At 39.0% G+C, this 13,556-nt stretch overlaps 1 protein-coding gene across 1 annotated transcript in view; it reads left to right on the top strand.

Moving 5' to 3' along the window:
• Positions 1–2,453: 2,453 nt before the first annotated feature.
• The window catches only part of arhgap23a (Rho GTPase activating protein 23a), a 306,389-nt gene continuing 295,286 nt past the window's right edge, over positions 2,454–13,556 (top strand). Inside the window, exons 1-2 of the mRNA XM_048614508.1 lie at positions 2,454–2,547; positions 4,122–4,395. Of these exons, the coding sequence (XP_048470465.1) occupies positions 4,342–4,395 (54 nt within the window). The 5' untranslated portion in view covers positions 2,454–2,547; positions 4,122–4,341. The remainder of the gene's footprint in view (positions 2,548–4,121; positions 4,396–13,556) is intronic.

Raw genomic sequence — 13,556 nt, 5'->3', positions numbered from 1 at the left:
TCCCTGGTGCTGAGTCATTCAGGCACCATTCCTTTTAAACAAGAAACCTTGCCCCATCTCCTGGATCCCACATTGCAAACTGAATAGATTTGCTTTTCAGGATTTCCACATAATGACAGCCCCATGCTCCACTAGCTGAATCCCACTTGAAGCAGGGTAGGATCTTTGAGTGCAGTAACTGCCTGGGGGAAAGCTGTCTGTGAGCCTTCCTGTCCTGGATTAATTTGAGGCAGAGAATGAAAGTGTAAGGTGCCAATCTGGTGCCCTCCCACTTCTAAATTTCCCTCGAGCATTAAATTCCACATCACTTAAGAAAATAATACTTAAGTTGTGTTGCAGATTATTTTGAGTTGAAATTGAATACCATTATAATTAAAATTGGAATATTACACATGCATTTTGGTTATTTGTTTTCTCTTAACCAATTTTAAAACATTGTAGTTTAATGATATGCATGTGTAACCTCAGTGAAATTTAACTGCCCCTGTGGCAAGTGCTTATGGCGGGCACTGAGGAGGTAGGGCATTAGAATGTGGTGGTAATGTTTGGTTGCTCCCAGTTGTCTATGACAGTGAATGTACCTGTGACACTTGACTTTTTGTCTCAGCCTTGTTTAATGGTTCATCTGGAAACATTTTTGGGAGATCACTCAACGGCATATCATGCTTCAAGCAGGCGATGGATAGCTTGTTACACATAGTAGGGAAACTCATCAGTTTTCTCATCAAGCGGGCCAGTCAGGCAGTTTGGGTGACTGGATTCAGAGTGATGGCAGAATTCCCTCGGCAGCAATGCAGTCTGCAAATGGATATCAAAGCTCTCTCTGCACAGTCATGGCTGTTTGTTAATGGGAAGACTCCTCCAGTTTTGTGTGAGCTTCATGGGAAGCTGCAATGGACTCTACACCCTCGAATAATCCCAGGTGCATGAATTCTTCATTTGAACTTTTTGTTGTGGATCTTGGATGTCAAGGAAGTGTATCCACTAAAGAGCTGGTTGCTTAAATTTATGCAGAGCCCCAGGACAGAGGCAGAAGAAATCTTCATGTAGTTGCATTGAATTTATAGTTGGGCTTCTGAAAACATGGTTCCAATGCTTAGATCTGGGACAGCCCTGCAATACACCCCATAAAGATTCTTCAATATCATGGTGATCAGCTGTGCTGTATAGATGACTACATTGTACAGGCCATCATCTCTTCCATGAAGCAGTATCCAATTGCTAATACATCTCCAGGTGCCGATGACCACAGCAATTGATATGTATACAAGAATGAATACACATGAACACCTCATCAGCACATAATTGGTCTGATGCACAGGCAATCACAAAATAAATTCCGCCCAGTGACAGCTACTAGATCCCTTTTAATAAAGCTTCCAGATATGCCTATGTTGTGTACACCTGACACCTGTAACTAATGTGGAGGTAGGCTGTTGGCCTTGCTGGCGCTTGAGATGTGTGGTCTCTGTATGGCTGAGCATAGGATGTTTGATGTGCATTTCTGCAAGGGTAGCCTGTGTCCTTGTGGTGTTTGTGTTACTCTCAAAGGAACTGAGGCTCTTGTCAATGCAAGGAGTACCCGGAAAAGAGCCTTCACCTAGTATTTAACACTTAACTGTGTCTTTACTGTGTGGAGGCTGGCACGCAGTTCTTGTATCTGTTTGCTGGGCTACTCATTGTGGACCTACGTGAAGATCACCATTCTCACAATGTAGGAGGCAGTGCATTCATATACCTTTCACGGAATTGGTAGACTTCATGCACAAGTGGTAGCCAACATACTTTGGGAATTTTGACAGATTTCCCCACATCTCACACTTTTACTCCAGTACCTCCTGCTTCTATAATAACCTTTAAATCCTGGAAACTGCATGAAGCTCTGCATTGCTAGGGGAGTCTCCAGCCCTCCAGAGGGGTCTGGCTGCCTGAAGCTGTCTCTGTCACCTGCTGATGTACATTGGGTGGAATTGGCTGGTGGCACACCATTCATAATGCATTTAATGTTCATCAATGAGTGCCTGCTGTTGGAAATTGTGCTGGATTAACACAATCCTGTCTTCTTTGATGGTGGCTGCTCCTCTGAGGTTTTATGATATGGATGCCATTGCCCTCACATTCACTACTGGTCTTGCAGGAAGTGCAAGATTGCTGTTAATATCTTTTGCATCCATCCAAACAGTCCTTTCAACCCTTGATCTTGAGATTCTTGTGGTCAACACGCCACAGACCGCAATGCTAATCCTGTTCAGACATAAGTTATAGTACCTATGACCATTGCTTTTTTATCTCTCACAATTTCATATCCCTTGCCTTTGCAACAGCCTGGCCTTCTACAGCCCATCCAGTCTCAATTTCATCCTCCTCATCTGTGTGACTACAGCAGCAAAAGGGACGGATCTTCCTGAGTTTCGTCACTTCCTGAGTATGACAATGGATTTCTCTACAGCGATAGAAATACAGAATATCGTACCGACCTTGTAGTTAATGTGCTCAGCAGACTGGTGTTTAAATTAGAACAACCATCCTTCCAATTTGAGCCTAGCTGTAAGTGACCATTCACTTATCATTTTTACTGACCATGGTTCTCCAAAGTCAGCCTACTTTACAGCTGTCTGTGCATGATGGTCTTTGGCCTTTCCCTATGCCTGTTTCAGCACCTTGTCTCATGCACATTGTCTCATCCCAGGTGACCGCTGCAGCCATTTTAGGTCATGTTTCTTCCTCCTGTATAAAGCATTTCACTTCATGAATGGTTTCGGGGTTAACAATCAGATAATGGAAGTTAAAATTCTGTAGTGGTAAATATGGCCTATCATAACACGCTAAAACCATGTTGGTGTGATCACCGTGCAGTTGCTGACTTTCTTGGCCACCTGTAATTGTGCTGCCTTCATCAGCCTTGCTGACCTTCTGCTTCTGCTAGTAAAAGAATCCCCCTTCTGGTCACTTCTGTTGCCTTTCCTCTGCCTTCTATTGCAGCTCATATGAAGATTTAATCTTTCAGTATGGTGCCAGCAAACTACCTAAGAATATTCCGCCTTGGGCGCCTACAACCCAATAGTCTCAATGTGGACTTTACTAGTTTCAAAATCTCCCCACCCCCGGCCTCATCCCATGACCAACCCTCCCTCTCATCCCTGCCTCCTTGACCTGTCCGTCTTCTCTCCCATCTATCCGCCCCTCCCACCTCACTGACCAATCGCCACCACTGCCTACCTGCACTCACCTATTACCATCCCACCCCTCCTCTCTCTATTTATTTCAGAGCTCCCTTCCCCCTCTCCCGTTTCTGAAGAAGGGTCCTGACCCGAAACACCAGTTTTCCTGCTCCTCTGATGTTGCCTGGCCTGCTGTGTTCCTCCAGCTCCACACTGTTATACTTAAGAATACTGCTTTGTCCCACCACTTACTGGCTGACTCTCCTGGCAACCATCTCCTAATTGGCTCCATATTAGAGGATGCTTGTTGGAGTTCTGCTATCTGCCTGTGTGCTGTGTGATCTGTAGTGACTCCAGTGTCCAGATAACAACTAGTTTGTATATTCCAGCAATGTTTTTGATGTGTCTCGCAAACATTTCTTAAAATTAGCTCAATAAAGATTTTTAAATAGTTTCTGTGTTTCTTTAAAGGCAATCTTTGGCAACTTTCCTTTCTTACTCCCAGTTTCAATTATTTCCAGTAGCATACTTCCATCCGAGATAAATTCAGCAGTTTTATACTCCCAGGTCTGAAAATGAACTTTTTGAAATGACATGATTTTTATATTATTTATTTTCTGTTGGGCTGTCTGCATTCTATTTAGTACTGTGCAGACAGGATTTGGGTGCAGTCTCTGTAGTCCATGTGCTGTTCCAGCGTTTCCGTCACATGTTTCCCCTGTCAGTTGGAATGTTTACTGGCAGGGAGCCTCCTCCTCTTCCCATTCTAGACGTCTGTTTAAATCGCAGCTGTAATGTTATTAATCTGATTTAGAAAGAAAGGGAAGAGATCCATTGAACACCAAAGCTTTTTATGAAGAAAAGCCTAATGGGGACAAGAGTGTAACATGAAACTCAACAAATTCGATGTATTTGTGTAATATATTTAACATTTTTGTGTCCATTGTATTGCTCTGACAGATTCCCTGGTGCAGAGTACTGGAAGTTGATTCTTCTTTCCCCTTTGGCTGTGGACAGGATGATAATTAGAAGACTAGTGCATGGTTTTGCGCAGAGCACATAGGCGGCGTTAACCTGGGGAGGGGGCAGACTATTAACTGCAAATTAGAAGCTGGCTGGAGTATAGATTATTGAGGCTTTTTACTACATTCTGAAAACTCGGAGGCACAGCATCTTACAGATGAATGGCGTGGCTTTCTGCCTCGTTGGAATTCCACCCTATGTGGAGGCACAAGTAAGTAATAAGTTTAGAACACTGACCTCACAGAGCTGTCTGGATGGTCTAAATTGAGGCTGCAGTATTTCCTTTTTAATTATAGTGCATTTGTGACTAAGAGGATTAATATACAGGAACGCAAGGCCTTTTGATGTAGAACATAAACAGGAGAACTCAGTACAAATTGATTTGAGACACAACATTACATGAGATATCACCATGATGTTATAAGTTTTGATGAGAAAGTCTTGTTTTACTTTCAACTTTATCTTTTAGCAATTTCATTCACCTTTTAAAAACCTGCTATTGTGTAATATTTTGTCATGTTGTAATGGCTTGCATGAGTGTTGGTATGATGGTGATGTTTTCTGGTTATGAGTGGGAGCAAGCATAGGCATGTGAAGTTGCTTGAAATTATCAGTGCCTTTCTTTTAGAACAATGATGCTTTGTAATTTGTGGTAGATTGTAGTTGAAGCATTTTCTTGTTTCTCTTTCTCTCTGTATTCAGAGTTAAAAGAGCAGAAAACAAAACCACGTGTTTGTGATAGGGATGAGCAATTGCCATATCCGAGAAATATTAGTTCAGTAATATTTTATTTCAAATTGCTGAAATGAGTGACAATTAGAAATTCTGTTACATATATGCAGGTGTTTTCACTGATTAAATTGACCAGTCCTCAAAGAAACAAACTAGTTGTATATGATGTTTTTTAATCTTCAAAAATGTTGAGCCAAATGCAACACTTTGGTAGTCCACTGTTTGTTGATCGCAGAAAGTGTATTTGACCAATGTATTTTGAGACCATGTGATTGGCCTAAAATAATGATTTATTGTTTTCAAGTATGTTATTTTGTTTTGTATTTAAGGACAATTTTGTTTATGGCTTATGTGAGTACATTTTCTCTTCTAACATAAATTAGTTTGCCTTTCCTGTAACTAAGGGTACATGATTTAAATACAATAAATGTAACCATTTATTGAGGAATAAAGTATCATTTGCCTGAGTCATGTGGGACAAAATAAACTCTTATGATATTGAGACCTACCTTCAAAAGTTGAATAATGGCAGATGTCTTTGTTTTGATTATTCTTTAAATTTATATGACTACTTTGGAGAGTTTTCTGATGTATTGCTTTTTTAACTTCTGTCAACATTTCTTGAACAGAGTGCATCTGTTTTCACCAGATGATAAGTAACATTTAGATCCTTAAATTTCCTGTAATTGTGAATATTTTTGTGGATTTTTCTTCCGTTAGTGCACTCAGCATTTATGAATAAAAGACCGGGTATATTCACCCACTTCAAATTTAGCTGATTCAAATTGACCTTTGTGAGGTGTGCAAAAGTGGCCAGCAGATAACACTTGCCTTTCTTCTCACCTGATGGTAATTTGTCTGGCTTAGTATCTTGCTTCCCCTCGTTCACCTCCGTAATCAGTCTAAGGTTAGGAAATGAACATTTTTGAGTAGTTATTTCCATTCTTTACCGTAGTATGTTGGTGATGGTAATTTGTTACAAGCACTTGCACCACTACAATGATAAATTGTTGTTTCATTGCGCTAGTAATGTGTGATACTGTATGTCGGCTTGTTTGTTCTCTCTCTAGTTAAAACATCTCTTGTAACTGCTAAATGCAGAAGAGTAAAATAGCAAATGTTTAGATGAGAGCTGTCTATAAAAGAAACAAAGTTGTATATCCTGAATAAATAAGAGTTCCATAGTGAAGCATGTCAGTAGAGATCTTGTATACATATCCATGAATATCTTTAAATTGTATATCTGACTTTGTTTTAAATAGATGCTCACATGTTATGTCAGTTTTGAAGGGATTAATATTGTGTGCTTATGTACAGACTCTCTGGCTTGTTATAAACTGTGGATGGATGTAGATAATGTTAAAAGATGGTTTCATTTCTCAAGGCTTTGAAGTTCTAATGGTTTGTCTGGCCAGTGTTACCATATGGTAAAAATTATTCTTAAATGAACTCCATTAGAGAGGTGTCTGGGTTTGCTAAAATCCAGTATTAATTGGGTACAGATGAAAGTTTCAACAGAGACTATAATTTGCATTAAATATTTTTATTTGCAAGAAAGCATTTAAGTGCATTCTGTATACATATTAACCTAATGTGTCTTTGGGGCTCACTGGACATCTTAATCACCAACATTTATTCAAGTATATGTTGGGGCCCATCATTGTTAATATTGCAGGCTCAACTTTATTTCCCCTGGGCGTCCTCTTGAGATTTGTCAAAGGATCCCTTTTGATTTTCAGGGGCTACTTTTTAGTTTTCAGTGGTTTTTTTTCCGGTCTCACTAGCTCCTTCATTTGGTAATGCAGTCACTTAGTAATAATACCGTCTGTATTCGTGTTCACATATGGGGAACTTGGACTCAGACAGAAGCAGAATTAGAAGAATTTGAAGAATTCATTGAAATGCTCAATCATCACTGCTCCATTAAACTTAAAGCCACAACACACAAGTAAAGGGATCATTTCCTGGACACAATAGTATTTGAAAAGACAACTAGCATTAGTTAGCAAAAAAATGCTCTATTTTTAAAAAAAACTGATGCCCTTTTTACACAAAAAGCCAAGCATCCTAGCAGGATTTTTGCAGTTGACAAAGCATTCACTATAATAGTTAGTAATCAATAATCTATTTATCTCTGGCTTAAACACTTGAAGATGCTTCATCCACTGCCTTTGAGGAAGGGAATTCCAAAGACTCTCAACCCTCTTAGAGAAAAAAAGTTTCCTTTATGTTTATCATGTGTGGCTGACCCTTTATTTTCAAACTACGGTCCCTTTGTTCTTGATTCTCCTACAACAGGAAAATGTCCTCTGACATACACCTGATCAAGTGCCTTCACGAGCTTGTTTGTATTAATTAAGTCACCTCTGACACTCTTCTAAACTCCAGCGTGTCTGCCCTCTCCTAATAAGGTAATCTGCTCATACCAGGCTTTTTTTTTCTAATCAGCCTTCTTACCCACCGCTGGAGCAGGTGGAGCCTACTGGCTCAGAGGTACAGACACTACTGCTGTACCACAAGAGCCCTTTAGGTATTAATCCTGTAAACCTTCTCTGAACTGCCTGCATTGCATTAGCATACTACTGTAAGGATGGCGAGCAGTACTGTGCACATTACTCCAGATGGAGTCTCACTAATGCCCTTTACAACAGAAACGTAGCCTCTCTACTCTTGCATTCAATTCCTCTAGCAATAAACATAACATTCTATTAGCTTTCTTGATTGCTTGCTTTACCTGCATTCTAATGCTCTGTAATTCATGCACTAGGACATGCAGATGTCTCTGCATTTCTGAGCTCTGCAATCTCTCACCATTTAGATAATATCCCTTTTTATTCATTCTGCCAAAAGGAACAATTTCGTACTTTGTACTTAATTTTCCATATCTTGGCCCACTCACTTAACGTATCTATATCTCTTTGTAGGCTCCTCATGTTATGTTCACAACTTGCATTCCTACCTATCTTTGTTTCATTGGCAAATTTAGCTACCATAACTTTGGTCCCTTCATCCAAGTCACTTGTATAAATTGTAAAGAATTGAGGCCCTGGCACTGACCCTTCTCGCACATCACTCATGACAACCTACCAGCCTGAAAATGATCTTCTGTTCCTACTCTGCTTTTTGTTAGCTAGCCAATCTTCTCTCTGTGCCAACATGTTACCTCTTACACCATGGGCTTCGATTTTCTGTAATAACCTTTGATGTGGCATGTTATACTTTCTGGAAATCCAAGTACATCCACAGGTTCCCCTTTACTAACAGCATAAGTTACTTCTTTAAAGAACTCCAATAACTAGTTAAGTATAATTTCCCTTTGACCAAATCATGTTGCCTCTGCCTGATTACCTTGAACTTGTCTGAGTGCCCTGCTGTAATGTCTTTACTAACAGACTAACTTGTTCCCTATGACAGATTAAGCTAAGTGGTGAGTAGTTTCCTGCTTTCTGCCTCCCTTCCTCTTTGAATAAAGGAGACACGTTAGGTGTTTTCCAATCTAAAAGAACCTTCCCTGAATCTAATGAAAATTAAAACCAACTAATTATCTCACTGCTACTTCTTTTTAAGACCTTAGGATGAAATTTGTCAGGATCTGCGAACTTGTCAACTCGCAGTTCCAACAATTTACTCGATAATACTTCCCTGGTAATCATAATTTTCTTGAGCTCCTTTTTCCCGTTCCTGATTTTCAGCTATATCTGGGATGTTACTCGTATCCTCTCTAGTAAAGACTGTCACACAATATTTGTTCAATTTGTTTGCCATTTCTTTAACCTATTAATTCCCTAGACTTCCTTTTTTTATAGGACCAACATCGTTTTTTAAAAACCTCTTCTTAAATATTTGGAGAAGCTTTTCCTACCTGTTTTTATACTTTTGGCTAATTTTCCCTCGTATTCTAATATTTTTCCCTTCTAATTAATTTAGTAATTATTTGCTTTTTTTAAAATATTCCGTCCAACTTTCGGACCTGCAACCTGTCTTTGCAGAATTATGTCTTTTCTTTGAATATGATATCATTATTTTTGATTTGTTTTAGTTAACCACAGATGGCACCCATTGCTTAGAGTTTTTCTTATTTACATGTATCTATTCTGTGCTGAATGGAATATCCATTTAAATGTTTGCCCCTAGATCTCGGTTTACATATCCCTTAACCTAAATTGCCAGTTCACTTTTGCCTGCTTTGCTTTCATGCCCTGATAATTGACCTTGTTTGAATTCAAAATTCATGTTACTTTCCCTTGAATTTTACATCAAGTTTAAACATATTATGGTCCCTGTTGCTGCCTTCGGCACTTTCATGATGAAGTTAGTAATTAATCCTATTTCATTGGTCAAAACCAATATTTAGGCTGTTCTGTTTGGTGTCATGACATGCTGGTCTAAGAAATTGTCCTGAAAGCATTAAACAAATTCCTCATTTGGTCTACTATTCTTCCCATCTGATTTTTCCAGTCTATATATAAATTAAAATCTCCGATGTCAAAAGAGTACAGTATAGAGTCATGCAACGTGGAAAAAGATCATTCGGTCCAACTCATTCATGCTGATCAGGTTTCCTAAACTGAACCAGCCCCATTTATCTGCATTTAGCCCATATCCCTCTAAACCTTTCCTATTAGTGTACTTGTCCAAATGTCTTTTAAATATTGTAATTGTATTTGTATCTGCCACTTCCTCTCGCAGTTCATTCCACATACAAACCACCCTCAGTATAAAAAAATGTTGACCCTTGGGTCCCTTCTAAATCTTTCTCCTCTCATCTTAAAATCATGCCCTCCGGCTTTGAACTCTCCTACCCGAGGGAAAAGACTTTTACTATTCACCTTATCTATCCCCCTCATGATTTTATAAACCTCTATAAGGTTGCTGCTGAACCACCTATAGTTAAAAAGTTCCCATTATTTCTTCTATAATACCCATCTTACCAAGTGGTTACTGTTAGGGAATTCTCCAGTGACATTTTGCCTTTATCTTATCTCATCTTTAACCAGACTGTTTATGTATCCTGGTTTTCTGAATTTAGGTTGTCCCTCTCCATTGTGCTAATATCTTCAATTAACGGTCACCTCTCCATTTTTCTTTCCTAGCTTCCTGTCTTTCCTCAATGTCAAATACTCTTAAATATTTAAGTTCAATCTAGGTCATTTGCAGCCATGTCTCAGTTACGGCCACTTTCAGGTGATTTGGGGATTTCAGGGTGAATTTGCCCACTGTTTCCCATGTATTTTGAGTGGTGCCAATATTGCTTGTGAATCAAATGCAGGATTTTAACTGCATTGGCTTACGGATTTTGCTTGTGAACTGCATTTATCTGTTGGTATAAGTGTTGCCTCCACCTTCTTACCTCAGTGCTGTCTTTCTGTCTACCATATATCTCTTGTAATGTTGTTTGTTTTGTAACTTGTTTTTTTGTGCTTTCACTATTCACAAGGTACCACTTTCAAAATGGTGCTTGCCATATTATAGCATCTTTGTTTACTCTTTAAAGCTATTTGTCAAAAATCTATGATCCTTTACACCTCCTTATTCTGATATTTATTTTACGTGGTCCTTTAAAAATTGTTCTGAACAAGAATTTGCAGTTCTGAAGAGTCATATTGAATTGAAAACATTTTTTGTCTCTACAGGTGCTGACATACATGCTGAGTTTCTCTATCTTGTGTTCATTTGTTTTTCAGCATCTACAGATTTTGCTTTTATTTAAAGGATTCTGTCTCTGAGTTCTAGAAGATAGTTGGCGCAATATAAAAGAAACAGGACAAAACAATTTTGTTAACCTGCAAAGCCAAGAATCTCAATCGATTGCAACTACCAACATTGTAGTATTTTCTTGAAATCAACTACTCAACTTTCAATGTTCCACTGTTGTCACAAAAACTGAAAGGCTTATCTGTACATCTTTTTAACGTTTTCTTTTTCTGGAACTGCACTGTCATTTCTCTTGTGTGTATGTGTATTGGGTTATTTTTTCTTGCTTTTCGTAACTAATAAATTCACTCTTTCATTAACTCAAAGCCTGGTTAAATTGGCTGTTTTTTTATAATCTAAATTTCTTTGGTCTGGGTGAAAGGGACTAACAAGGGAAGAAAACTCCTTTAAATTAATCTTGTGACCGACTGAAGGGACAGGGGAATTTTTTTTTAAAAAGGAAGAGAGTCAGTTCATCCATCCTCACCCAGAAACTTAATCATTTGGAGTACTCCATCTGGAACTGTTTTAAACAACAAATTGGAGAAGTGCACCTGGGAAGTGGTCATAACGCCCTGAACTGGAAAGCTTTATCAATTTTGCTTCAATTTCTATTCTTCCGTCACTTTCATATTGCTCATCTCTGATTCATCTCTCTCTCTCCGACTTCTCAACCTTTCCATGGAAATGGAGGCAGTTAATGGATACACTAGAAACACAATAACTCCCACAGCTATGCCTCCTCACACCTAGCACTTCTGATATATATCCCAGTTTCCTCAATCCAAGATTTACCCTGTCACTGTTCATCACTGGGTCATCGACCTTGTCTGTCCCATTTCCTGCGCTACTGTTCTCAGTCTTTTTCTTTCCTCTGAGATCTATGGTGCAGTTCCCAACTTTTTTTTCAACGGCTTCTGTATTTGAAGGAATATTCTGCTACCCGTGGCGTGATGCGACCATTAAAAATTCTTTTCATCCCCTCCCATTTCGGAATTTTCAAGAGATTGTTCCCTCCATGACACCCTGTTCCACTCCTTGATTGCAACCATCATTGCCTTCCCTTCACAAGTCAGCTTTCCATACAAGTGCAGAAGATGCTACAGCTATCTTTTATCTCCTCACCTCAATCAAATATTCTTTTCAGATCAGAACAGTGATTTGTGTACTAGTTTCAATTTATTATATTGTATTCTCTGTTAACAATGTAGTCTACTGAACCTTGGGAAGACCAATTGAAAATTTGGTGACCAGTCGTAGAATATCATGGTTCAGTCTGCAAGCATAATTCTGACCACCTGGTTGATTGTCATTTTAATTTACGTCTTGCTCTCACCTTGACCTCCTGTTCTTGGCATTCTGTGGTGTTTGAGTGAGGTTCACTTTAAGTTCAAATAACAGCACCTCATTTTTCAATTAGGCACTTTTGGTCTTTGCTCAACACCCCCTCCCTTTTCTCTGCGTATAAACTGACGTTTTCTCAGCCACTATCAGCTCTGAGGAAGGATCACGGATCCAAAACGTTAACTCTGTTTTTTCCTTCACAAATGCTGCCATGAAAGTCAGCAACTGAGATTAGCGAACTAAATCGGGATAGAGTTGAATAGCTTAGTGAGATCAGAAAAGTGCTCTGATATGCCAATACAAAATGTTACAAATTAGAAGCCAAATTGGGAGCTTTATAGCATGGGACCTGCAGCTATAATCGCCGACAGATTTATGACCTCAATTAATAATGCTGTGTATAGACTAGCTTCAAACTGAAGTATGATCAACAAGTGGATTTCTGACATCTATATCTTAACCTATACTTTGGAGTTCCAAGTTGCTCCTTAGATAATATACCAAGACTAACAAATAAATCCTGAGTCCTATAGGACTATTTCAGCTGAGTTGTTTAGAGTTCTGATTCCTGATTCTGTGAGCCATCCAGGACAACTGTTTCAGTTTGTGGAAGAGCAGGCTGTCTCCTATTATTTAAAAGCAGTTACATTTGTACATTTTACTGAAAACTTTTAGGTTTCCATTCTGACCATGCTATAGATCAATAATTTTAGTCTATACTCACCATATTTGTGCCCAGCTTAGTCTATATCAAGCAAACAGGCTTTGTTATTTTGTGGGCAACATTAGGTGCTCTTACATTGTGGTGTACTACTGGCAAAGCAACATGATACTTCCTTTAATACAGAAGGTATTTGACTATTATTAGACAAATGACATCGAAGCAGAAACTTCAAGGCATAGCCGGTTGATCTTTGGCAATGTTTTTGAGAAGTAAACGAAGATCCAATTCTCCTACTTCCGATCTGTCATGTGCATTAGTGGCCTCAACTCCTTTGCATTTCTCCCTCAAAAGAGAGTTCCATTGAAAATGCCTTATCAGCTTTCCTGTTTACTATGGCTAAAGGACCTCTGCTTGTAAACATCAAGTGAATTCAGTGATTTGCTGAGTAGAAGCATTTGGAGTGAAACACAAGTTACCAAAAGTGTCGACAATATCCTACATTAACTACCAATTTTTTAAAATAAGCAAGACATGCTGCAACTTCCAAAAATACAGGTTGAACGATTGCAAAACTAAGGTTATGGTTTACATCCAAGACAATGGGGTGCCTCCTGTTTTTGATATGGTACTACTTAGGGTCCTGGTTCAATAGTATTGAACCCTAGCCCTGGACCTTTTTAGATTTAGGTGCGAGAATCAATGAATAAACGTGAAACTGCAATTATACCCAGAACCCCAAACAGGAATACATGCTCAGTCTTTCCATTTTTGAACATTACCACTGGGTTCCAAATTCTGCAGAATATGGTCTTGGACGTAGCTGCAAACCTTTGCTGATTTTAAAAAAATAGACACCTACATAACGTGTATCAGAGATAGTAGGAACTGCAGATGCTGGAGAATCTGAGATAACAAGGTGTAGAGCTGGATGAACACAG

This window comes from Rhincodon typus, chromosome 30, assembly GCF_021869965.1.
Source record: "Rhincodon typus isolate 14 chromosome 30, sRhiTyp1.1, whole genome shotgun sequence".
Lineage (NCBI taxonomy): Eukaryota > Metazoa > Chordata > Chondrichthyes > Orectolobiformes > Rhincodontidae > Rhincodon > Rhincodon typus.
This window is presented reverse-complemented; position numbering and strand designations above follow the sequence as displayed.